The sequence below is a fragment of the Chroicocephalus ridibundus genome, chromosome 1 (genome assembly GCF_963924245.1).
Source record: "Chroicocephalus ridibundus chromosome 1, bChrRid1.1, whole genome shotgun sequence".
NCBI classification, from domain to species: domain Eukaryota; kingdom Metazoa; phylum Chordata; class Aves; order Charadriiformes; family Laridae; genus Chroicocephalus; species Chroicocephalus ridibundus.
Genome location: NC_086284.1, coordinates 30198229 through 30222938, shown reverse-complemented (window position 1 = coordinate 30222938; position 24710 = coordinate 30198229). Strand labels below are relative to the sequence as shown.

The 24710-nt window shown below is 39.0% G+C and overlaps 1 protein-coding gene across 1 annotated transcript in view; it reads left to right on the top strand.

Annotated features, from left to right (window-relative positions):
* The window catches only part of TRPC4 (transient receptor potential cation channel subfamily C member 4), a 161685-nt gene that overhangs the window by 120433 nt on the left and 16542 nt on the right, over nucleotides 1-24710 (top strand). Inside the window, exons 5-7 of the mRNA XM_063333196.1 lie at nucleotides 12189-12328; nucleotides 20466-20779; nucleotides 23049-23244. Coding sequence (XP_063189266.1) covers nucleotides 12189-12328; nucleotides 20466-20779; nucleotides 23049-23244 — 650 coding nt within the window. The remainder of the gene's footprint in view (nucleotides 1-12188; nucleotides 12329-20465; nucleotides 20780-23048; nucleotides 23245-24710) is intronic.

The window sequence follows — 24710 nt, the reverse complement described above, 5'->3', positions numbered from 1 at the left end:
TGGAGTATGTGAATCTATAGAGAATGTGGATGTTTGGGAACTGGGCAAACTGCAAACATTTGTGGTCAGCAAACTGCTGGTGGAATGTACGGGAGTGTACAGTCTTGGCAGTATTTAGCACAATGTACATCCAAACCGATGGCACAGAAACACGCTTCAGATGAAGTGATCATAGAGGTGGCAAGTACACTGTGCATCATCTTCTAAAATTGGTCAAGAAAGCGTTGTGTAAAAAATTAAACAGTTAGTACAAATTGATGTTTCAGGAAAATAAGGACAGCAAGATGAAACAGTACATAAGCAGTAGTGACAAATAAAGTGCAGAAGAGGAATATAATCCCAGACAAAGCTGGAACACAACTTCAGTAAGAAAGAAGAATGATGCACATAACGACCACTCAAGGCCATTTAGTCCAAACTGCTGTTCAACATAGGCTAACTACAAAGATAGCTCAGATTGCTCAGTTCCTTGTCCAGTCAAATCTTGAATTTCTCCAGGGATGGATATTCCACCACCTTTCCCAGCAACCTGTGCATGTGTCTCACCACTGGTGAGCTTTTTTCCTGGTATAAGCTGTAATATCCCATGGCACAACGTGCAACCACTACCTCTTGTCCTTCCAATGCACACCTCTAGGACAAGTCTGGCTCCAGCTATTCATAAGCAGAAATTTCGTTAGTGGATGACAGCAGTAATATTCCCCCATTAGTGTCCTCTTCTCTAGGCTGAACAAACCCAGCTCCCTCAGCGTCTTCTTGTACATCATGTGGTCCATCCCCTAGTCACCTTGATGGCCTTTCACTAGGTTCACTTCAGTCAGTTAATACCTCTTTTTTTGTTGGGGATCCCAAAACTGGACCCAGTAATGAAATTCTTTATTTAAACATCAGGAGAGACACTTCTTGTCAGGACTGCCTGATTCATGCCTGAACAGGACCTTTTACTCAGTTACTTGTAGGTTTACCAGGTTTTAAATATTTAAGAGTAACATTTTCTATGAAGATGATTTTATTCTATTCTTTCGTTGTATACTTTGGTGGTGTTGGCTGTTGTGTGTCTTTGTGTGCTTAAGATTTAATCTAGAATGGTGTCACCATTTCCAAAACTGAGGTCAAAGAAAAATGTCTTGTCTTGATTATGATAAAGTCAGGAGACTTTTTCTTTGGGAAAACGTTTTCAATGATGCCATGACCTCCCGTAAATATGGCTAGCCATATGTAGTAGCCATATGTAGGTCTAGTGGAAGGTGTTCCTGCCCATAGCAGGGGGGTTGGAACTAGATGATCTTTAAGATCCCATCCAACCCAAACCATTCTATGATGCTATGATTTTGCTATTCTAGTAAAAATCTATCCTAAATCTGAAAATCCCTTGTAAATGTGTCTTCCATCTAAAATGGAGCTACAGACTGTTCTTTGGTTCCTGAATCCCATCCACAGTGTCCAAACAGCCATAATCAGTGGCTCCAAGTCACAGTGGCAGAGATGTGATCACTGGACAAGGATATCCCTGCACTTAGCAAAACTGGAAGCTTTTAATTTACCCTGTCTTCAAATCCTTTCCCTAAGCATTCAGGATCAGACACAGTTTAGGCTAGAAGGAACAGTGCTTTGCTATCTTTAATGGCATTTTACAGTGTTTAAATAAGAGTACAAAAAATAAAGGGAGTTCTCTTCCTTAATGACTACTGCCTGAATGTTCATTTTAAATACACTTTTATTGGCTATGGAAAACTTTCCTCCCCCTGGCAATGCCTTATAGTTGCAAACAAGGACTCTGCTTTTACAAGATAATATAAAATAATCATATATAGACAAGTATTCAGTGCAATCAGATGTTTTCTTGCAATCAGAATATTTTGCTGATGGAAACAGGTTTTGGCAGGATCCTGAGCTACTCTTTGGATCAGTCCTGCTTTCAGTTGAGTACCATTTGCTTGCTCCTCTAGCATTCAGATGTTTCACATTTTAACATTACAATCACATAGCTTGAGGATAAAGAAAACAGAAAAGGCCTGCAGTGGTGTATGCGTAGCTTAGCTTTGATGCCTTTGCTTCCTGGTAGGGGCCCTTAGTAAGGGGGCTTAAGACACCTATTGGGTGTTTTGTCTTCTTTAATTCTCTCCTTAAGTTTCCCTTTCACCAATTTTTAGCAGGAGTGGTGAATGTGTCACCCCCACACCGTTATTCCTGCCCTAGCACTCTCCTGGAATAGAGGTTCAGGCTGAGAAAAGGCAGGTCTCCTCTTCCCTGTGCAAAAATTTTAGCCAAAAAGCTGCAGTGCTAAACATTCACACTACTCTTGGAAGGCATATTTTAAGCATTTCAAGAAAGGAAAATGTTTTGGACACTAAAACTCATCTTACATAGACATCTATCTGAAGCCCCAAGGTAGGCTTCTAAGAGCTGGTGAGACACAGTGTTTGAGACTCATTCCTCTTTCCAGTTCCTGCTGTTCCTCTTGTCCAGGCTGCCTTAGCACTCAGTATTCATAAGCTGTGGACTTCAGCTAGGTGCTTGAAACTCAAAGTGAACATAAAATGCAATTTATGAGAATTTAGGTCTCTTGCATGGTGAATTTTACTTTCAGTACTGTGTACTTAATTTAGACATTGAATCGCAGAATATTTCAGTGACTAAAGCCCTTCATGGGACTGGGCTCACAAGTATGAAGTTTAGATCCTCAGTATCGAGATGTTCAAATCCTTACATGCCTGTTAGTAGGAGAGACGAGGATGAGCAATTTCCTACATCCCTAAATATCCACTTCGGGCCTCGCCTAGAGCTGCACATACGATGCTGAGCTGGTCTGTGCAGGACTCTCAGAGCTTTTGAGCAATGCTGTAAAGGCCTTTCTGTGTTTCACAGGCAAGCTACGCATTCATTTATTCTGCCTGCAGGTCGTGTATCCCTTTGTGAATCTAAGCCTTGCGCACGCTTGAAAATGGTATTTCTTAGGGAGTTGGGGTTGTTCAGCCTGGAGAAGAGATGGCTCCAGAGAGACCTTATAGCAGCCTTCCAGTACCTAAAGGGGGCCTACAGGAGAGACGGGGAGGGACCCTTTATCAGGGAGTGGACCAATAGGAAGAGGGATAACAGTTTTATACTGTAAGAGGGTAGATTTAGATTAGATATTAGGAAGAAATTCTTTACTGTGAGGGTGGTGAGGCAATGGAACAGGTTGCCCAGAGAAGTTGTGGATGCCCCATCCCTGGAAGTGTTCAAGGCCAGGCTGGATGGGGCTTTGAGCAGCCTGGTCTAGTGGGAGGTGTCCCTGCCCATGGCAGGGGAGTTGGAACTAGATGATCTTTAAGGTCCCTTCCAACCCGAACCATTCTATGATTCTATGATTATTCTAGCAACACTGAGAGAATGTAGTAAGTGCTGGCAAAGGCAAGGAGCATGCAGGTGTTTGGAGACACAACACTTCAATGAATATTAGATGGCAGTGCTATACACATTGGATACATATTGCTTTATAAATTAAGTCTTTCTATGGCAATAGTTAGGATATAAGCCTTGCTCCTTACGCTCTCCACAATATTTTTGTGAAAGCAAGAAACTGTTTTGTGTATTAAATCAATTTTGATAAATACATGCCACAAACAGTTTCAATGAAGTCATGGAGATTAAAGGATAATGAGTAAAATTATGCATGCTCCACTCATCATGTAAACCTGATGAGCTTAACAGAGATTTACAAGCAGTAAATGAGGATATACTTTTTCTTTAAAGAGATTTATAGACTCCTGTGCAGAGTTGCCTGAGGGAATGGACCAATACTTTTGGATGGCTAAATTTCTGCTTACAACATTATTGTAGAGCAGAGTTCAAAGCAGAAAAGTGTAGAATTTCTGTACTCTATCCCCATATTTAGGTACCTGTCCAAAGCCCCTTACTCCAAACTCAGGCATTTAGCAAGTTTGGTTGTTACAAATTAGTAGATTAAATCAAAGTAAACATAAAGAAAGCAACTCAGGTGCCTACAAAGAGGCACCTGGTCCCATTTTTGAAGTCTGATATACTCACCGAGAGGTTGTATCTATGATAAATACCCTACAGGAAACCTGCATCTTTTTTAGCAATGCATGGGGTGGCCAGCTTGGAGACATAGGGCGTCTAAAATGGTGCTAGACACTTCTCTTTAAGCACATGATGTATTCCAAAAATACAGTATCTTTCATGTTTCTCTAGATCACGACAACTACACCATCACCGACAGTCCACTAGTATGGACAGCTTGGGTGCATGAACCTGAAATGGTATGGATGAGCATCTTTGATTAATTTGGACGTTATTAACCCTACTAGCCAACTCATATTGAACATAACAGTTAATCTAGGGTTACAATTTATTTTTACATACACTACAGGGCATTAAACATTTTTGCTTGCTTTATATCCCTGTTCATTACCAAAACTCTGTTTTACAGAGGCAAAAAAAAAAGAGAAGAAAAAGGGCCAGTAATGTTAAGATACATGTAGTAAGTTAAATCTCCTTTAATCTTCCACTATGTTAATGAGCTACAATTCATTTGCATTTCAGAACATTTTGCAAAGGAAATTCAAAAGACTGCTTAAAAGAATTTAACTGCTAATTACGTGTATTTGCTTTTGGCATTTATAGGAGTACTGTGAAAGTCAGACTTCTTGCTATTCAAGTTATGAAAGAAAGTGTGTGGTCTAAAGATACTGGCTACTGTCCCTTCTAAAGATACTAGGTTAAGGGAACAGCTGCCCCACTTCTGTGGATACCTTACTGCATGGGTACTCAAGCAACTGAACAATCTGATGCTATTGGACTAGGTGGTGAAACTAAGCCATAAATATTTGAGGAGCTGTTCAATGGTGATTGTGCAAAACATTTGCACCTGCTATTCCATAATGGGTGAGATACATATATATAACACCATATTTCATAATACCATGCCTAGACCAGTTTCATTTGCAGCTGATCACTGTTTCTTAGAAATTACTCTTTTCCTTGAACACAAGAGTAAATGCACTGCTGGTACATAATCAGCACTGAATGCTTTCAGCTCTGCTTGAGTATAGTTCATCCAAAAAGCTCAAATGCTCCATAATCCTTGTATTGTTCATTACCTTTTCACTGCACTCCAGAGGCATTACTAAACTCATCCTCACTGCTTCTGTGGGGGAAGGAATTAAATTCAATTGTACAGATAAGAAAGTGAAGACAAAGAGTGAACTGAGGTTAGATATTAAGTATTCTCAGTGTTGAGTTGTGTGCACAGATAATTTAAACCAGCAATTCCCAGACTTAGTTTTCTTGAATATAACAGTCCTGGGAAGAGAGCTGGGACATAAATGGTGCCCCTGGCCATGTCATTCCCAGCTCTTTGCCTGACCTGACAGAGGACGCAGACGCTGTGCACAGTTGTTCCTCTCCCAAACACCCATTTCACTGTCCCCAGGGGAAAGCAGAAGGTATGGTTTCAATTTTGTGCATGTTCCTTTAAAATAGCTGTATTCTGGTAACAAAATGTGCCCCAGAGATTGGGAGCCCCTGAACTATGCCAGGATGCCTCTCTGTTCTTCTTCTTACTTTCATATAGCTTCATCAGAGATCAGTTCATCAGCCCAGGTGTAAAACAAAAGAGATATTTCAAGTCTTATCAATGCTCACTGAATTCCTTGAGGTGACTGTCCGTTGCCTCAGAAAGCTTTAGATCATTAGCAGCTTGTCTCACTTCTTGTATCTGTGAAAAACTCTAGATTACATAGTAGAGCAAAGTTGAGTTTGTCAGCTAAATGGTTTCACAGCCCAGTGAAAATAGGTTCTCCAGGAAACATACTAAAAGGTTGTTGTTGAACTTGGCATGCAGAGATTGACCCTGAGGAACCTCTTGCTTCCCATCACTTAGTGGTAAGGAACAAAAATAGCACAGAGCAACCAACCTTTTGTGGGAAAGGTAAGGATAAAATTAGCTAGGGATCCACAAATCTTATTAAAACCAAAAATAGTTCAGGATATTGCCTGTCATATCTTTCTTTGAAAAATCTTGACATTATTTACTGTGAGACTTTAACCATAATTATATTTATAAACAACACAAAGCAGTGTCATGGAGATGGCATAACATTTTTGTGAATTTTTACAGTTGATGGAAAATGTATTTGATTTTTGTAGTTGCTCAAGATTCAGTACAAGAAAGGAATTTAGGCAAGGTATATCTAGGATTTTTTGCCTTAGGACTTAATGCACTTTTGAATGGATTTTGTAGGGGAGGGGGTTTGGGTTTTTTGTTGGTTTCTTTTGCATGGGGACAAGAAACATGTTCTTAGGAGTAAAATCACATGTTTAGGTAGCTGCGAATTGATAATGAGATCAATCAAGATAGATCCAGAATTTTTACCATCTGAAAGTTATCTGCCAGCATGCAGAAAAAGATACTGTGTCTAACCTAAGGCTTTATCCAAAGGGACAGAGAACATTCATAAGAGCATTGAGCTGCAACTCTAAGCAACCGCTTAAAGTTGCAAGGTGCAAACAGAGTGTACAAAGTATGCAAACCGAGTCTCACTTTATGAACAGAAAGGTATGTCCACATTTTTTAAAAGGCATTTTAGTGTCTAACATCCAAAGATTTCAAGACTGGAAATACAGCTTCAAAATCTAGGTCTATAGCTAAATATATAAAATAAAAGTCTTATCGTAGAATCATAGAATGGGTTGGGTTGGAAGGGACCTTAAAGATCATCTAGTTCCACCCCCCCTGCCATGGGCAGGGACACCTCCCACTAGACCAGGTTGCTCAAAGCCCCATCCAGCCTGGCCTTGAACACTTCCAGGGATGGGGCATCCACAACTTCACTGTCAGTGTATATGTCCACAATTTCACTTATCAGTGTATATGTATTGATGTATCTACATATACAAAATTCTATAGATTGATCATATGTAGTATGTGATATCCATTACTCAGTTCTTAAGGATTTTTGAAAGCCTTATAATGAGATAATTATAATGACAGATGGTATTTTTCTAAGAAAGTTCTTTTATTTCAATGCCTTTTGTTCTTCAGTAAGAAACATTTTAATTCCTATCCATTTTGTTGGCTTGGATAAAATTTATTTTTACAATATGTAGGGTTTATTTAGAAGAAATAATTTTTTTCATAAATGTTTACTTCAGAATGAAAACATATCTAGCACACAGATTCCATTTTTTTTTCCTCCAAATTTATTTTATCTGATCTGGTTTACTTACATTCTTGCAACAGGCAAACTGGACTTCAGTCAAATGGCTGTATTGATCAGCTTGCATGTATATTATTTCACAGTGCTACACAAAATCTCTCCATCATGTCTGTCATCCCTAGGGCCTCATGGTCAGTGGGATTCTTGCCCTGAATTTATGTCTTACTTGATCCCATTAAAAACACAGGTTGTTTAATGAAATTTATTTCTGTCATCTCAGCCTGTTTCAAAACATCCATGCTGTTATTTTTCTTTAACTGCTCCAGTGTCTAGTTATAAACAATGCAACAAATGCTTGAAAGTCTCACCTTCAACTTTTCAATTTAAGTCTTTGATTAATGAGGTGGAAGAGCTGCATAATGTTGATAATTTCCTTTCAAGTGGCAATAAATGATAAAAGCAGGTTGATGGGGAATGGATAGGTGAGGTTATAAGAGGCAGGTGTGAAATCTAGCTGACGTGAAGAGATAAGAAGGACACAGTTGGAGAAAAGAGACAACCAGAATATAGCAAAGATTATCCAGCTAAAACAGTGAAATCTGCTCTGGGTGGAATTATTCCAACTACATGCAGGCACCTGGAAGCTAGAAATGTGTTTTGATTCAGCCTAATCTTCCATGGCTCCCTTTTCAGTCAATGGGAAGATCGAGCCACCTGCAGATGACAGGATTATTGCCTTGGAGATGCTTGTTTCCTCACAGTGAGGTAAAGACACCTTTGGGCAATGAACTTGTCTCCAACCTGACTGTCTAAAGACTCTTGCTTTTAGATCTACCCCTGTATTTCATTGGTTCCTCTTAGCAGTTTTTCCCCAGTACCTGTGTGCAGGTTGGTGATGTCCCCTCTGCTTTGTTGAGATGTCCTCTTTCTTGTCTTCTTTCAGAGCTGCTAAACACGTAGCTCTGACGTGAGCTGTGTCACATGTGATAACATTGCTGCTTTGTCACATTAATAGACAGACAATTCCTGGACTCTGTATCTCTTTCCTACCTGTAACAATGCACCTGTTGAACAGGCTTGTCACTGCATGTCTTCTCCTCTTCTATCACATCAGGCCATATTTTGGAATTGCCCAAAAGTTTCCTTACACAATAAAGTCAGGTTGTGTCCAGTCTTCTAAATAGAAAAGGGAAGTGGACAATAGAAAAGGGAAAAAGATATCTCTGGATGTCTTTTTCTTTTTTTTTTTTTTAACACTATATATAAATTTTCCTAACCTTTTCCCAATTCTTCCAATGGATGTAACAGAACAAAATGGGTGTATTGTATTAGATCTGTGAAGATAAGAGCTGACTGACTTCTCCTGCCCTTCGTTTTTGCAAAAAGATGAAGTTATGATCTACAACAAGATTTCAAGACCTCTGGCTATGTGACTGTAAATTAATCCTAAACTGCACAGCTGGAATCCCTGAGGTTGGTTGCTCAGAATAGCTCCAGTAGTTTAGAGAAATCTTCCACTTTGCAGAAAGGCTCTGGGATTTCAGAGCACACTTTTCTTGGATAATCCTTCAGGCATACTTGGGAGGATTTACAAAACTCCAGAGATCCCAGTTATTCCAGCATTCATTGCTGTAATTGAGCACCCCTCAGGATACCTAGCCATAGAGACCTGGTACCTCCAAAGACTCTGATCTCAGATTTCATGGTGAGATTGCCCTGGAATTGTGGATTTTGGCAATCAATCAACCTTAGGATTTTGTACCTTCAAAGATTTGCCTTCGAAAAGATATGTCTGGGAAGCTCTATTGTGCATGCATGGAATGTGTGTCTGTCACAAACGTAACATCCATCGGTCAGCCTACCTCCAAGATCTCTGGAGTCCCATAAGATCTCAGTAACTGTATTTATATAAGGATTTTGCACTTAGATTCTTTGGCTGGCAAGAAAGACCAAAGTATCACATCTCCAGTACAGCCAACAAAAATGTGGTATTTCCATTTTTCCATAATTATTTGCTTGAAAAGAACAAGCCCTGCATCAGGATGAACATAAAAGTTGTCTTGAACTAAGAAAAAAATTTAGAAGCGCAAGCGTTACAATGTCAAAGTATACTCAGAACTTTCAGCTGCCAAACAACATCAGCATTACTGGTAGTTTGGGTTAGTCATGTTTCTAATTCAAAATGATCAAATTTATAATAGCCATGTACTTTCTTCCACTGTGCTATAATAGGTCAGTATTTCTCTGTTAGTGTCAACTTTACATTTCATTTTCTGAATCCCAGGAAGTGCTTGGAAGAACAGTATGGCTTTTCACTCACAAAACAAATCAAATGCAGCAGCATTAGTCAGCATTTCTTTTTCAATCTGTACATAATTCTATTATATTTTAGGCAGTGCTATTAAAGCATATGATGCTGAGCAACAGTCTTACAGAAAACAGCCTTGTTGCATTTGTGTCAGTTCATGTCTTTGGCTGGTTGGGAATCATGGAATATCTTGGCAGAAGACATTAATGAACCTACAGCCTCTCACTTAAGCATTCATCTTATTAATCATCCCAACCTATTTATGCTCTGCTTTTAAAGCGTATTTTAAAGGGAATGCTTAAGTGTGAAGAATTACAAAAGAGTTTGCTTAATTCTATGAATGTGTATTGATTTCCATAAAGCCTTTTTACTTGGGGATTTTTTTTCAGTGCAGCTGTTTGCTTTCTGTGCCATAGCATCTTCCCAGTGTCAAGATCCTGGGGCTACATCTGTATTATTAAATAAAAAAGAAGACTGAGGAACTGTTCTCTTAACACTAAGGCTTAGGGGCTGTATCCGTATCACACAGCCTTTGGCTCCCGATCTCCTCTCAGCCTGGAGCCAGGTCTCCTCACCCTCCTGCGACACAATGGTTATTTTTATGTGCCGTTCTGCAGTTGGAGCAGGGTTGATTCAGAGCAGTGTCTGAAAAGTGTGGGGTATATTGCAGCCCACAAAACAGCTGGTTTTATGACCTGATGATGCTTAACATGTTGCGCCTAAAAGGTAGCAGAAGAGCAAGCAGGGATATTTGCCGTTACATGAATGGTGTGTTGAAGGTTGGAGGGGACTGTGGAGGGAAGGGGTAGCCAGACCCGCTGTCGTCATGTTCATACTGTGTGTCAGGAGTGACCAGCTCTTTGAAGAGTAAGTGGTTAATTAATTTCACAGGCTGAAATGGGCAGGCATTTAGGAGCCTGCCTAGTAGCCCTGTGAAGGTGAGTTCCCTTTGTGATGGCTCTTGGGCATTTAGCAGCAACAGTGGACCCTGTTAGTGGATATTGAACCCTGCCATGCAATAATGTTCAACTGTTTCCACACTGTGACTCATCACAATTGATTGCAGCTTGACAATAAATGTTAGCTTCTTAACAGTGCTATATTTTGTATATGAGTTTTACCTGCTAACCTAAAGATAGAGTTGCAATCAGCCTATCTAGGCTGTGGACACTAAAATGGGCATATCCGACTTTCCTGTCTACGTGTTCCCACCCACCATGGTCTTTTCTCAGAATGTGTTCCCCCAGATCTGCAGAATGTTGAAATAGTGGCAGTGGAATGGCTGAAAATGAACTCTACAAAAATCAAAGTTGCTGGACCAGTCAGATGTTTTAGATACTCCTGAAGCTCATGTTTTCTGATGATGACACACAGAAACAAGATGGGAACATGTGGCTGAGATTTGAGGGGAGAAGATAGTGAGGAAGGGAACCTTTCATTTTGAAAGCCATCAGGAGTCAGGAAGACTCAAGCCAAAACACTACAAAATGAAATTGTACTCCTCTCATCCATCTCCCCCCTGCCTTCCAAATAACTCAAAAATGTACCTGGCACAAAGAATAGACCAAGAATTACTTCTTAGGGATCATGTTTGAGACATGACATGAGTTTTCCATGCAGTCAACTAGAAGATCATTGAGACAAAATGTGAAGGTTCAAGGTGAATTAAGCCCAGATTGAGTCATGCAAGACTCTGTAGTCCCTTGCACGAAATCTATTCAACATTTTCTAAAGAAACATGATAATCGGGTGGAGAAAAGCCATGTTGGATTAACTGTATCTTGACATCTATATGTGAGAGACTGGTCTCTTTTGTGGTGAATTTTGTCACTTTAATGAGCACAAATGTAAGAAAGTCCTTTAAGAAAATAATTAACTATGAAAAATTAAAAGCTCTATTGGTATTGTTATCAAAAAAGCTCTGTAGATAATAATATGACATATACATCTAAATGTTCCGTGTTGTTTTATCGTACCATGTTATACGATAATGTGGAATATCTTCTTCAGAGAAGTTTTAACATTTATAGCCTTAAATCGTCTCCATACAGTTGTCTCTGGAGATGTTAAACTGAGGTCATGTCAGACAACTTGCAAAATTTCCTATTGGGATTGAATATTTTTGTATCACTTTGTGTCCAGTGCAATGTGTGCTCTGCATACCTGAAAACAGTTTCCATTCCTTCATGTCCCAAAGGAAGGAATCAACAAAAAATATTGTGCTGGAGACACTACTCATTGATATGGGAAAGGGAGACTTTAGTTCAGCATTAACAAAAACAATAGAAATTCTCTTCCTTATTGTGTGGGTTCCAACTGAAATAAATTAATATGTTGGATTGACTCCTGCAGTCATGAATTTTCCAGTTTGAATTATATTGCAGCAGATACCAAGGACAAAGTTGGCAGTGGTGGCTGGTTTTAAGACTCTTTTTATACTTATTAGGATATGATGGGAAAAGAGATTGAAGAAAGACAAAGAAATTTCCCTTGTACCAGCAGATGATTTTTTTTTTTTGGTTTTGCTTAACAAATTAATTCCGGAAACATTAATGGGAAGATAAAATTTCACCTAACTAGATGTGTAATTTAGAGCACTCATCCACCTTCCCTTTATAGTTAATATAAGGAGAATCGATCTGTTGTGAGATAAGTGTCTAGAATAGTCACAGTCTTTTTTATTTAATATTCGTGCTTAATGAAATATGTTCTATTTACAGGTTTTATCTGGGGTGAAATTAAACAGATGTGGGATGGTGGACTACAGGACTACATTCATGATTGGTGGAACCTCATGGATTTTGTAATGAACTCCTTGTACTTAGCAACAGTCTCTTTGAAAATTGTTGCATATTTAAAGGTAAACTTTTTTAAAAATTCAGAAAAATATGTAAGATAAATGAAATCAAGCTTTTTCAAACTTTCTTCTGTATTTGGAGGTTCTCAGGCTTAGCAACACAAGAAATACATGATGTGCTCATTGAATCTTCTGCATCTATGACAATAAGCCAAACCAGGATGAGAGCGAACAAAACATTGTGATTTATACTTTTTTTTTCTTCTTGGCCCAGGCAATCTTTTGTTACTTGATCCTGAAAAGTCATACTGTCATTTTTGTGGAAAATGAAAATCACTGGTAATTTTTAATAATGTTTGCACAAAATTATGTTCTGTGTTAGTCTTTGCCTATTTCTCAGTAAGAAATTATTGCCCCTAATACAATTTTATGTGCCATGCAAAATTTACAGACAGGGCAACAAGAAAAATATTTAGTCAAAATTAGGGAAGAAAAGAAAGCTAGAGAGCAAGATTTTTATTTTTTTTTTTTTAAATTTATGATAAGTGCAACTTGAAAAAGTAAAGCTGAAGGGGATAAAATGGTCACTTGAGGCTGGGCATGTTCATTTTCTCATCCTTTTAATGGACTTCTTATGAAGATTTTTATATTCCCACTGTTTGAAGTATCTTCTAGTAAAGCAGCCCTTCTTTCCAAAGCCATGGAACCTGTTGCATTTTGTATGTATTTTACATTAATCCATAATATGATAGAAATTCCTCATGAAATGAAATATTTTCATCAAAAAATGGTCTCAAACGCAAGGAAACCACATCTGAACTGAAATGAAAGTATTTCTTAGCATCTGTCTTGGAGCTCTTATCACATCCAAGTAAAGATAACAAGCCGGTTTTTACTGGCCGCTGTGATCAGCACTGTGTTTCAGCTCTTTCAAGTTCCCTGCCACCAGCTGCCCTGCATGCATGGAATGAGAGTTTCTCCCCTGCCAAGATCCTTTTGTCTGGGAAAAGAAGAGGAGGCAAGTCAAGTCAAGTAGCTGGTTACAGCTCCCTATCCTCAAACAGCAGATCTTCCTGCTGCAGCCCTGCCATAAGTATAGAGGAACATATGAACCACTAATTCATATCATCTTGTGTCTATTCACAAGGGTCTACAGGTCAGCCGATCAGGGGCAGGGCTTAGCAGAGACCTGTGATCTCTTGACACACCAGCCACCTCCTGTGACGGAAGGTTTCTGGCATGCCGGCTCTCTGGCTGCAAACCTTTGGAAGTCTTCTCACTCAAAGAAATTCAGAGCTGTTGCCCAAAAGAACAAGATGCTCGAAAGCGTGAGGAGAGCTGTCATTTAAAGCTGCTGAAAAGCCTTTTTACAAAAAAGGATGCCTTACCATAAAGTGACTGGAAAACAAATAGTCATTCCACTGTCCATGTAACAAAGTGAGCAGTTAATTGAAAATGCATGTTTCCAAAGCATTGGAGATGACCAGTTATTCACATTAGAGTAATATTAATTAGAAGATATTATAATTCTTCCATCTCCCAGATGGCATCTGCTTACGGTAATCAGACTCCAAGGTGACAGTAGCTGGGATAATGTGCATCCATTACTCTTCAAATTAGAGCTTGCGTGCCAATCATAATCAACACAGTGCATAAAGCACTATCTTTGGTTCTGTGGCTATTGGTTTTCTTACTGCATGTGCAGTGTTGCACCCAAATACTTTTTGTTCCTTAAAAGATCCTCAGTTGTGGTAGGCAATAGAAACGCATGATGATGTAATGAACGAAGTAATGCAAGTGTAGCTTAATACCCAGCCATGCTTCCTTCAAATATCTACAACAGAGTTCCCCACCTCTGTGCCAGATGAGATTAAAAGGATACCAAAAGTAACCAGTGTGTTTTGATGTAAAGCCTTTATTTTAATTTCCTAAACCTTACAAGGCAGGTTTTTCTAAAATACAGATTTTCTGTATTTATTGAATCAAATCTATAGCACAATTTTCTTAGATGTATTCATAAAATATTTTAATGAACTCCCTTGAATAAAAATATAAGAGTTGCCCTCGTACTGCTGTCCCGTGTGATAGATGTTCCCAGAGAAAAACGTAGTGTTTATTGCCCATTTGGGGCTCTCTGACTGACACTGTAGTTAAGCAAATGGGTATTTACAGCACCTGATGGAATAGTGTAAAATACACCAAAGAGTGTAATTTCAGGATGAGAGAACTGCTAAGATAACTCCAAGTTATCTATTTCATTGCCAGTATTCAAATAAAAAGAATACTTCTCATATTTTTCAAAGCATTGTGCTTTTTGTCTCTGATTGTATATCAACACAAGGCCTTTTTAAACTATCTAGTATATCCACTGAAGATGCTGTCTCCCCAATAAATAATGTGATTACAAATAGTGAATTGTCACATATTCTATAGATGACTGATTTTAAGCAACACATCTGTTTTGATGGAGGGTTGTAAAAATAAGTAGAAGTCACTGTGCTCTATGAAAAAATGTTTCTTTTTATGTTTTGGGAAGATAATTTATTTTGTACTGTTGCATAAAGGTAGGTGCAATGCCAGTTTATGTACAGATCCTGCTTGCTTTATCTTAAATGGTTGTTAAACCTGAGCATTGAACCTGGTGCTACTTGTTTCCAACTCTGCTAGGGATTGCACGCAAGTTCACCTTACTGTTTACGTGTCTCAGCCACTGGCATGAAGAGCTGGTAGGGAAACAGGTTCCTATTCAAGGCAAGAACTCTGAAAAGTAACTAAAAAGACATTATTTATGTCCATATTTACTGGCTTAATGATCATTGTGTCAGATCTGTTCTGTTTAGTAGTAAATAAGATATTTCTTTTCTGCTGCCAGTTCTGCAGAAGCTAACGTCTTCATATATTTGCATTCTAAAATGGTTTTGATTGATGTTTCACCAGATTCACAAACCAAATGTCCATTTACACAGGAGTATTATCCCCTCTTCCCCCTGAATAATTATAGGTTCAATTCCTCAGTGCAATCACTGATTTAAAACTCTTTGCACTCCCCCCACTCTTCTTGCTGCTGCTCTGAAATTCGGCATAATGAATGCAAAGATTGGGACATACATTTTAAAATAGGAAGGGTTCACATTCGCATATGACCTTTCAGAAAAGGATTAAAAGTTCTTTTCTTGAAGTGGATATTATTTAACCTTTCTTTTTATTATCAGAAACAAGGGGGTCACATTTGATGAAGATCCAACAACCCATTAAACATTCAGGTAGCCCGATCTATATGTCTATTTGATCTCTTCTGGTGATTTCATGAGATCTACAGTTCATTATTTTTGTCCTCATGGGACAACTGTGATCACTCAGCTTTTTCCTCACAAATGGTTCTGATAGCAGATTTGCATTTGAATTCCTTTAAGGATCAAGAATTATTGTCTTGTATTCCCTGGGCGACATCGCATAATCATCATATATTTGCCTTGAAACTCTACTGTTTATATGCTGCTAAATTTGTTTTCTGCTCTTCTTAATTTTCCATTGATGTGCTGTGTACATTTCCTTCAGCCAACGAGCCAATGATAGGCATTATTTAAACATATTAAATGATGGTTGGCTTTGTTACATGTCAAAAGGTTGTGTTTGCCTTTGGACTGGGGACAGAAATTCATCAGGGTCACAAAATAATGAAAGAAAGATTGCAAAGAATCAACATCATGATTTACAACAAGCTCAGCGTTGCTGTATTTGCTGTTACCGTTTTCCATTCCCTAGAACAATAACCATTTATTTATTCTATATAGAACAGAAGGACATCAACAAGCATGAGTGACAGAAGAAATACTTCAATTCTTCATGCTTTGTGTTGTTTAGTCCTAAAATACAGTTTTTCTTTTTTTCATATTTTTGCTGTTTTAATATGCCTAGTCATTTTGCTCCTCTGCTTTCTTTTCCTTTTCACATATGTGCTTCTTTGTTCTCCTCTTTCTTCTTTGATATTTCTGGACTTCTTTTCAGCGTCCTCTAGCTAGTGGAAAGAATAGGGTTTTGTTGTCAGAGCCCTTTTTTACTCATGATTTTCTTTATATTATTTGCTGTCTTCTTTCAGCTAGTATATTTCACAGATCATTTCCAAACTTACTTCTCAGGCCTTCATCTTTCTCACTATTTTTTCAGACAAATCAGTCTCCTAAATCATGTCTCTTCAAAACTGAAATGAAAGCCCTCACTCTCTGCTTACAGCCATGAGACCTTTTGCATCGTATCCACATGTGCAGGAAGCACTTGGGCCCAAGGAAGGCAATCAGTTAAGCTGAAATAATACAGTTGTGCCTTTGATTTCCCTTTTACAACTAGGAGGTCATTAGATCTTTTCTGACTGTTTTAACACACCAGTTTTGTGTCAATTCAGAAGATCATAGGTAAAGTCCTTTCTTCTCACCTTGATTCTTAACATCATCTCTTCTAGAAGAGGTGACATTGGATTCATCTTGTCAGACGGCATCTCTAAGATACACTCTCCTCTACCCCAATAATCAATGAAGAGAAACAGAGGAAGTTAAAGAGCAGCTCATCTGACCTGTTTGGGATATCTGCTTTCCTACGACTCTAGAAATGCCCATTTTTCTTTGCTGACTGTAAAAGGAGGTGACAGAAGGCACAGATGTGTCTGGCCGCACCTGATTGGTTTAACTTGATCCTTGCTTTCTTACTATATCCTATGCTGTCCTTATTCATTGTCCTGTAGTTTTGTGGTTTTCTCAGAAGGGTATATCCTTAGATTTTCCCCCCTCCCCCTACTTGTTTAACGTCCTTGGAATATGTCACCACTTGCCTTCACCTAAAATATGTCCGCAGTTGGATGCTTTTGATTGCCTACCAAAAACTGTCTCTTCCTAGTTTCAAATATCTTCTTTAATTTTTTTCATTAATATATTTTACCTTATTCCCACAACAGGCCTTGTGTACTTTTCCCTAATCTGAGTATCTACTGCACTGTTCAGTACATAATCTTTGCTTGTACTGACAGCTCTTCCTAGTTATTTAATAGGTGCAAAGTTTTCACATACCAGGGTTGTAAAGCACCATCAGAATTCACAGTAATATACTGTATAACATTATTCAAAATAAGACATTATAGAAAACATGCTGAGGAATTCTCACCTCCCTTTTCTCAATAAACACTGAAAAAATTTTCTTCTTCATTTTCTTCTTCCTTTTATTTCTTAGCTGGTAACTCAGTTATGTTTTCTACTGCCTGCTACTTCATCACTGATTTTCAGTTAATCGGAGTTGGACTGAAGGGCAATACTAGGTGTGGCAGAACAGCATCTCTTTTGGAGCTACAATGTCAAATGCAGTAAGATTTGATTTTACAGCATAATCATTAGGGGAGAAGATAGTCTAATGAAGAGAGTACTGACCTGTGACTCCAGCAGGTCTGGATTTAATTCCCTGCTCTGTAGAGAACAAATATCACTGGTGGTTGAAATGTAAGGATGAGTAATTCTTAACTCTTCAATGGACTACTATTCTCCAGTTTTGCAGTTCTCATTGCCAAAACCACAAGAATGTCAGATGCTATGGCTGCTTGTATATGAGAAAATAAAACTGTGCCAGGGACTGCTGTCAGACACTGGGACTGTATCACCTGTGTTATCAGTTGGTTAGAGCAAGCCTGGCATGGTGGGGTCCTGTGCCAACTAGCACTGTCCAAAACAATGCCCAGTTCCCATCTGCAATTTGAATTGTAGAATCACAGAATCATAAAATGGTTTGGGTTTGAAGGGGCCTTTCAAGAAGGTTGAGTCCAACCCCCCGCTGCAAGGAGCAGGGACATCTTCAACTAGATCAGATTGCTCAGAGCTCCATCCAGCCTGACCTTGAATGTTTCCAAGGATGCTGCATCTACCACCTCTCTGGGAAACCACTTCCAGTGTTTCTCCACCCTCATTGTAAAAAATTTCTTCCTTATACCTAGTCTGAATATTCCCTTTTTTAGTTTAAAACCGTTACCCCTTGTCCTATCTGTATAGACCCTATCAAAACGTCTGTCCCCATCTTTCTTATAAGCCCCCTTTAGGTACTGAAAGGCTGCAATAGGGTCTCCCTTTTCTCCACACTAAACAACCTCAACCCTCTCAGCCTTTCTTCACAGGAGAGGTGCTCCAGCCCTTTGATCATTTTTGTGGCCCTCCTCTGGACTCGCTCCAACAGGTCCATGTCTTTTGTGTGCTGAGGGCTCCAGAGCTGGACGCAGTACTCCAGGTGGGGTCTCACCAGAGCAGAGTAGAGGGGCAGAATTACTTCCCTAAACCTGCTGACCACGTTTCCTTTGATGCAGCCCAGGATGCAGTTGGCTTTCTGAACTGTAAGCACATTGTTGGCTCATGTTTGGCTTTTCATCCACCAGTATCCCCAAGTGCTTTTTGGCAGGGCTGCTTATAATCCCCTCATCCCCCAGCCTGTATTGATACTGGGGACCCTTGCACTTGGTCTCTTGAGGTTAGCATGGGCCCACTTCTCAAGCTTATCCAGGTCCCTCTGGATGGCATCCCATCTCTCAGGTGTCTCACCCTCACTCAGCTTGGTGTCATTTGCAAACTTGATGATGGTGCACTCAGTCACGCTGTCTTTGTCATTGATGAACATATTAAACAGCACTGGTCCTAATACAGACCCCTGAGGGACACCACTCATCATTGATCTTCATTCAGACATTGAGCCATTGACCACTACTGTCTGGATGTGACCATCCAACCAATTCCTCATCCACTGAACAGTTCACCCATAAAATCCATACCTGTCCAATTTAGAAAGGAGGATGTTGTGGAGGACTATGTCAAATGCCTTACAGAAGTCCAGCAAGGTGACATCTGTTTCTCTTTCATTCTCCACTGATGTAATCACTCCATCATAGAAGGCCACTAGGCTGGTCAGGCAGGACTTGCCCTTGGGAAAGCCATGACGGCTGTCTCTAATCACCTTCCTGTCCTCTATTTGCCTTAGCATAGCTTCTAGGGGGATCTGTTCCATGACCTTCCCAGGCAGAGAGGTGAGGCTGACAAGTCAGTAGTTCCCATAGTCCTCCCTTGTATCCTTTTTAAAAATGGGTGCAATGTTTCCCTTTTTCCAGTCACTGGGGACTTCACTGGACTGCTGTGACTTTTCAAATATCATGGAGAGTGGCTTGGCAACTACATCAGCCAATTCCCTCAGGACTCTGGGATGCATCTCTTCGGGTTCCACAGACTTATGTATGTTCAGGTGGTCCCAAACCACCTTGCGAGCAGTCACCTTCTTTGGAGGGTGAGCGAGGTGCGGAAATGTTGTGATGCTTGGCTATGTTTTTTGTGTCTGGCCCCAATTACACGGAAGAATCCCTTTCCTTATTACTGAGGGCATGCTTAGCAGCTCTGAAGGATGCATCTGGCTAGAGTAGGTAAATACAGACGGCGCCATAGTCCCTGTTTGAAAGCTACTTGATAGATTATCCCATGGTGCTTCATAGCATAGATTCTGTCCTCTGATATGTTCTGTAAAACAGATTAATGAGATCGAATAAATAATAATGAATCTGTCACAGTAGCTAAGCCTCAAAGTATCATCTTTCATCTTCAAGAAAATTTTTGGTAGAGCTTGAACAGTAGAGTCACAGTTACAGGGATCAGATTCTTTGATAATGAAGCACACAAGCAGTTTGCCATGGTTCATTAATAAACAGCCTTTTCATCATTGGTCCAGTGTTAGTGATTAAGTGATATACTTATTCCTTGATTAAATGTTTTCTTCCAACTTGCCAAAGTTCTTGTGGGTTCCTATCCATCATTTTCATATCTGCACTGTTCTCCAAAGAACTAATTTACCTGATTTTACCGCTGAAAGTTCCAATAATTCTAAAACCCAGGTGTTCAAAAACTGTTCCCTTTACTCTGTCAGAATTGTTAGACTTGCTTTTGCTACTGTGAAAATTATAACCAAATGCGGAACACAGACAATTAGAAAGCATAGACCATTCTGCAGATAGGGATGAAGGACAATTACATGGGTTTTGCTAAAATAAAAAACTCTCCTGAAGACATGTTGCTTTCCAAATGATTTTTAGTTGCATTGTGCTACCTGAAAATTAATTGAACAGCTTGTAAAGAAACTGACATACTTGTTTATGCAGTAAACAAGGAGTAATTTCTTCCCTTCTGCTTGTTTTCAGTATAGTGGGTCAGTTCCACGGGAGAGCTGGGACATGTGGCATCCAACCCTGGTGGCTGAGGCCCTGTTTGCAATCGCAAACATCTTTAGCTCCCTACGCTTGATCTCATTATTCACTGCAAATTCTCACCTGGGACCTCTGCAGATATCTCTAGGAAGAATGTTGCTGGACATTTTGAAGTTTCTCTTTATATACTGCCTTGTGCTGCTAGCTTTTGCAAATGGATTGAACCAGCTGTACTTCTACTATGACACAAAGGAATCTGGCAACTGCAAAGGAATACGATGTGAAAAGCAGAATAATGCATTCTCAACGTAAGTGGCTGATCTATTTCTATTCTCCCCCTGTGCCCCCAGTATTTTAATAACTTAGATGTTGTTTACAGGAAAGAGATTGTCTGTTTTCTATTGGTATTGCAGTGGTGTCCTGACAGACATATCTGAAGTCACCTTAATAAAAAAAAAAACAACATCACTCTCTAATCTCTAATAATCTTTATCCCATACCACAATGAAATCTGTACGATAAAAGGATAAAATAAAGAGGAAGGGGAAATAATATGAGATTAGAAAGTACATATTTAGAATTAAGGGAACAAAGGTCACCAGATCAGATCTTGTTTATCCAGGCAGCTGTTGCTCTGCATTTCTTCTGTGTCTACTTGTGGGCATTAATCAAGTTTGGTGTTGTAAAACATGAAGATTCCTTGTAAATGTGATAAACTGAGGCAGGGAAAAACATTCAGTCCGGGCTTCTACTGACCCTGAGTACTCCACATAATCAAATGCTGTATTCTAATTTCTGTTTCAAAGTTTATTTATTTTTCTTTCACTTAAAAATCAATTTTACTTTACTCTGTGCTGTAGTTCATCTATAGTACCAAAACACTACCAAATGAACACTAATTCTCTGTCTCATCTTTCAACTTCCAATCTGAATCAAACTCCTGCTATAAATACTTTTTTCCCTATTACTTTCTATGAATCGTATCAAGGCTGTTTTTGTAATATATTTATTACCAATGGCTTCCTCGTCAAATAATTTTATAAAAATAGCACTTTTTATATTACCTTAATCAAGTAACCTTGCTCAGGCACAGCATATTTATTTTGCATATTAATAACATCTTATGTAGGTCTAAACTTTGTGTGATCAGAAAAGAAAGGCACAGGGAAATTTTTCAGAACTGAAAACTGAGGGAAGCAATATTATTCACCTGTAAAATAGTGAGGACTATTGATACTAGTGCCAGCTTTTTTTGCCTTGGACAAGGCAAACTGCGATGCCTTATGAGCCTTTTCTGCAGCTGTGAGCAGGGGAGAACAGTGGTTGTTCCATTTGTGCTCAGACAAGTCTAAACCATACAAGAGACTCCAGAGCAGTACTTTACCACTCATAGACACTGTATTACAGCAGTGGAGAGATGGGACCTAGAGTTTCTATAAGTAAAAAAATACAGCCCTCTCAGGTGTCTCTGTCAGCCAGCACTGCACTGGGTTGCATGAGAAAGTTATGTTTCACAGATGGTACTGCATGATGGTAGGAAAGGGATTGAAGGGTTATGTTTTGCCCAATTCTGAACAACCGGTCCCAGTGTGCAGGACGTCCCAGGGTGATACAAGTCCCTGCAGTTCAGCAGCCTCCCTGCTCCGGGTGCAGTGGGGACAGCACTGGTGGCCCACACGTCCTGCCTGGGTAAGCTGCTTCTGGTGCCAGGGCAAAGGAGCAAGAGAGAGGCCATGGGGAAAACTCACTCCAATTCATCTCAGATATTGGACAAGACAAGCAGAAAATTTTGCCCCAAACTTTTCAGGAGCAACTGGGTAACCAGGGCCCATGCTTATGACACTATAGTGTAGATGAACATTGTACAAAAGTGAAATATGTTGAGCTATCTAGTCACAGAGGATTTTTTTTTAAAGAAGTTGGTTATTGTTATTTCGCTGCCTAGCTGTTGTCCCAAACTTCTCTAAGGGAATATCATATCATTTAGTTATAAAAGCACAAATTTCATTTGAGAGCAGCATTTTGTCTTTTTAATTACTCCATTCTTTGAAAAACAAAACATATGCTAATGATAATAATGTCCTTCTAATTATACAACTCCTTTCATCTCAATGGCTCTCAACACAAAGTAGAAATTGCATAAACTGACAATACCAAGTAGGTATAAGGTTACCATAATTGTTTTAACATCTTGGTGAAACACCGTCATTGAGTTACTTTTGGATCCTCGTTCTACCTCTACAGTCAAGGCAAAGGGTCAAAATACTTCAAGGCAGGTGTCCAAAATAAGATATTTAAAACTCTATTTATCCCTCAGAAGTTTGAACAAAATCAGCTTTTTTATTTTACTCACAGGCTTATTTATAGATTCAGTATTGCATATCTAGAGGCTCAGATTTGAAACATTAAGCCATTGTTTCCCTAGAAAGATATTCCATATATGTTGCCTATAGCGTGATAAGTATCATTCATCTCAATCAAGTCAAGGACTTCTGTGTGTTTGAGGAAAAACTGAACAATCTGAAAAGTACGTGTATTGTTATTATACAGCTATTCCTTTTGGATTTTGTTTTTCAGATTATTTGAAACGCTGCAGTCATTATTCTGGTCTATATTTGGACTCATCAATCTCTATGTGACCAATGTGAAAGCAAGGCATGAATTTACTGAATTTGTTGGGGCCACCATGTTTGGTACCTATAATGTAATCTCTCTGGTTGTTCTACTCAACATGCTAATTGCCATGATGAATAATTCTTACCAACTTATTGCTGTAAGTTGTTCCCTCTCCTTAGATCATTTATCATATATTCCTTCTCTTTGTTCCTACATCCCATTTTCCTGGCAGTAAATCTTTTTTACAGATGGGATATTGGGACAAATTCTCTGATTTGTTCTAATTCTTTTGCACTGTTCTGGAAGGACACAGAAACCAGATCCTGGCTGGATTGGGAAGAGGGGAATTTCGCCACAACTCTGAATGGGGAAGGTGGTCCTGCTGCAGAAGCCAGGTCGTGGGTTGAGAAGGGTGTCCTGAAGCTGCTGGCAAGTGACATGGGCTACAGCCCTGCCCAAGCTGCACTGTGCGGGATCGCTCCTGAGAAAGAGATGCTGCCAAAAATTGCTCTGTCTCTGCTTCATTTTTATTACATTATATTTATTAACATTTTAAAGCGTGAATATACGGTTAATAGAAATTGGATGCCCATGTTTCATGGACAATTTTGTACCCATCAGCAATTCAAACAAAAGGTCTTGAATTCTTATTCAGCAGTGTCCTGTTTTCTCCTTTAATGAAAACTGTCTTTATCCTTATCAGAGCCATTGGCTTATTTTTATTTCTCAGCTGTCTATTAGGGAGACTAATGAAAATAAACACTGATTCATCAAATGATAATTCAAATACGATCATGCAGAAAGCAAACAAATAAAAGAAAGCTTCACAGTCTTAAGATTTTAAAATGTGCCTTTTTTCTAATCTGGAAAATCCAAGGTTTTTCCATGAAAGAAATACTGCCTACATGTGTTTATATAATGCTAGTTGGCAAAGTCTGGTACACAATATCACAACGTACTAGCATTCATCAAAACTCAGATGCAAGTAGAATACTTTTCCTACTACGACTTCTAAGTTACTGTTTTGATTACTGAATATCTGGCTAAATATTAAAGGCTAGAGCTAGACCTGTAGCTTAAGTTCTTGCCTACTATGTTTGTTGTCCAAACCTAATATTAGTGATTTAAACTTCTTCTTCAGCTGCTAGGATTTAGCAATCTCTCCATGGACTTTAGTTTTGATATTTTTTTTTTCAAACTTTTTGACATTATACAATATTATATAGAATCCAAAAGCAATAAAATTTCTAATAAAAATTAATTAAAACCCCCACAACCTATTCCAAATATATAATTCCAAAATAGGAGGAAAAAAAGATACTTGACTCAACACTTTTAAGTAGCCTCATGATCTGTTGGATAATCTATTTGTGAATTTCTGGGGCTGTCAATTACTGAGAGAGTGCGTGAGACTTACAGATTTGTTGAAGCTGCTACACAGCAGAGCAATTGGAGTGATCTGTGTGGAATGATGATGAGCTGCTAACAAAACACCTCTTCCAGAAATGTAGCATTTTTCTCCTTGTAATTATCCTTTGTTGTTTGAGTGACTTAATTATTTAAAAGCCTGTAGCAAGGAAAGAAGGTTAAAAGTGGATATATACTGTATATATCTAACATCTC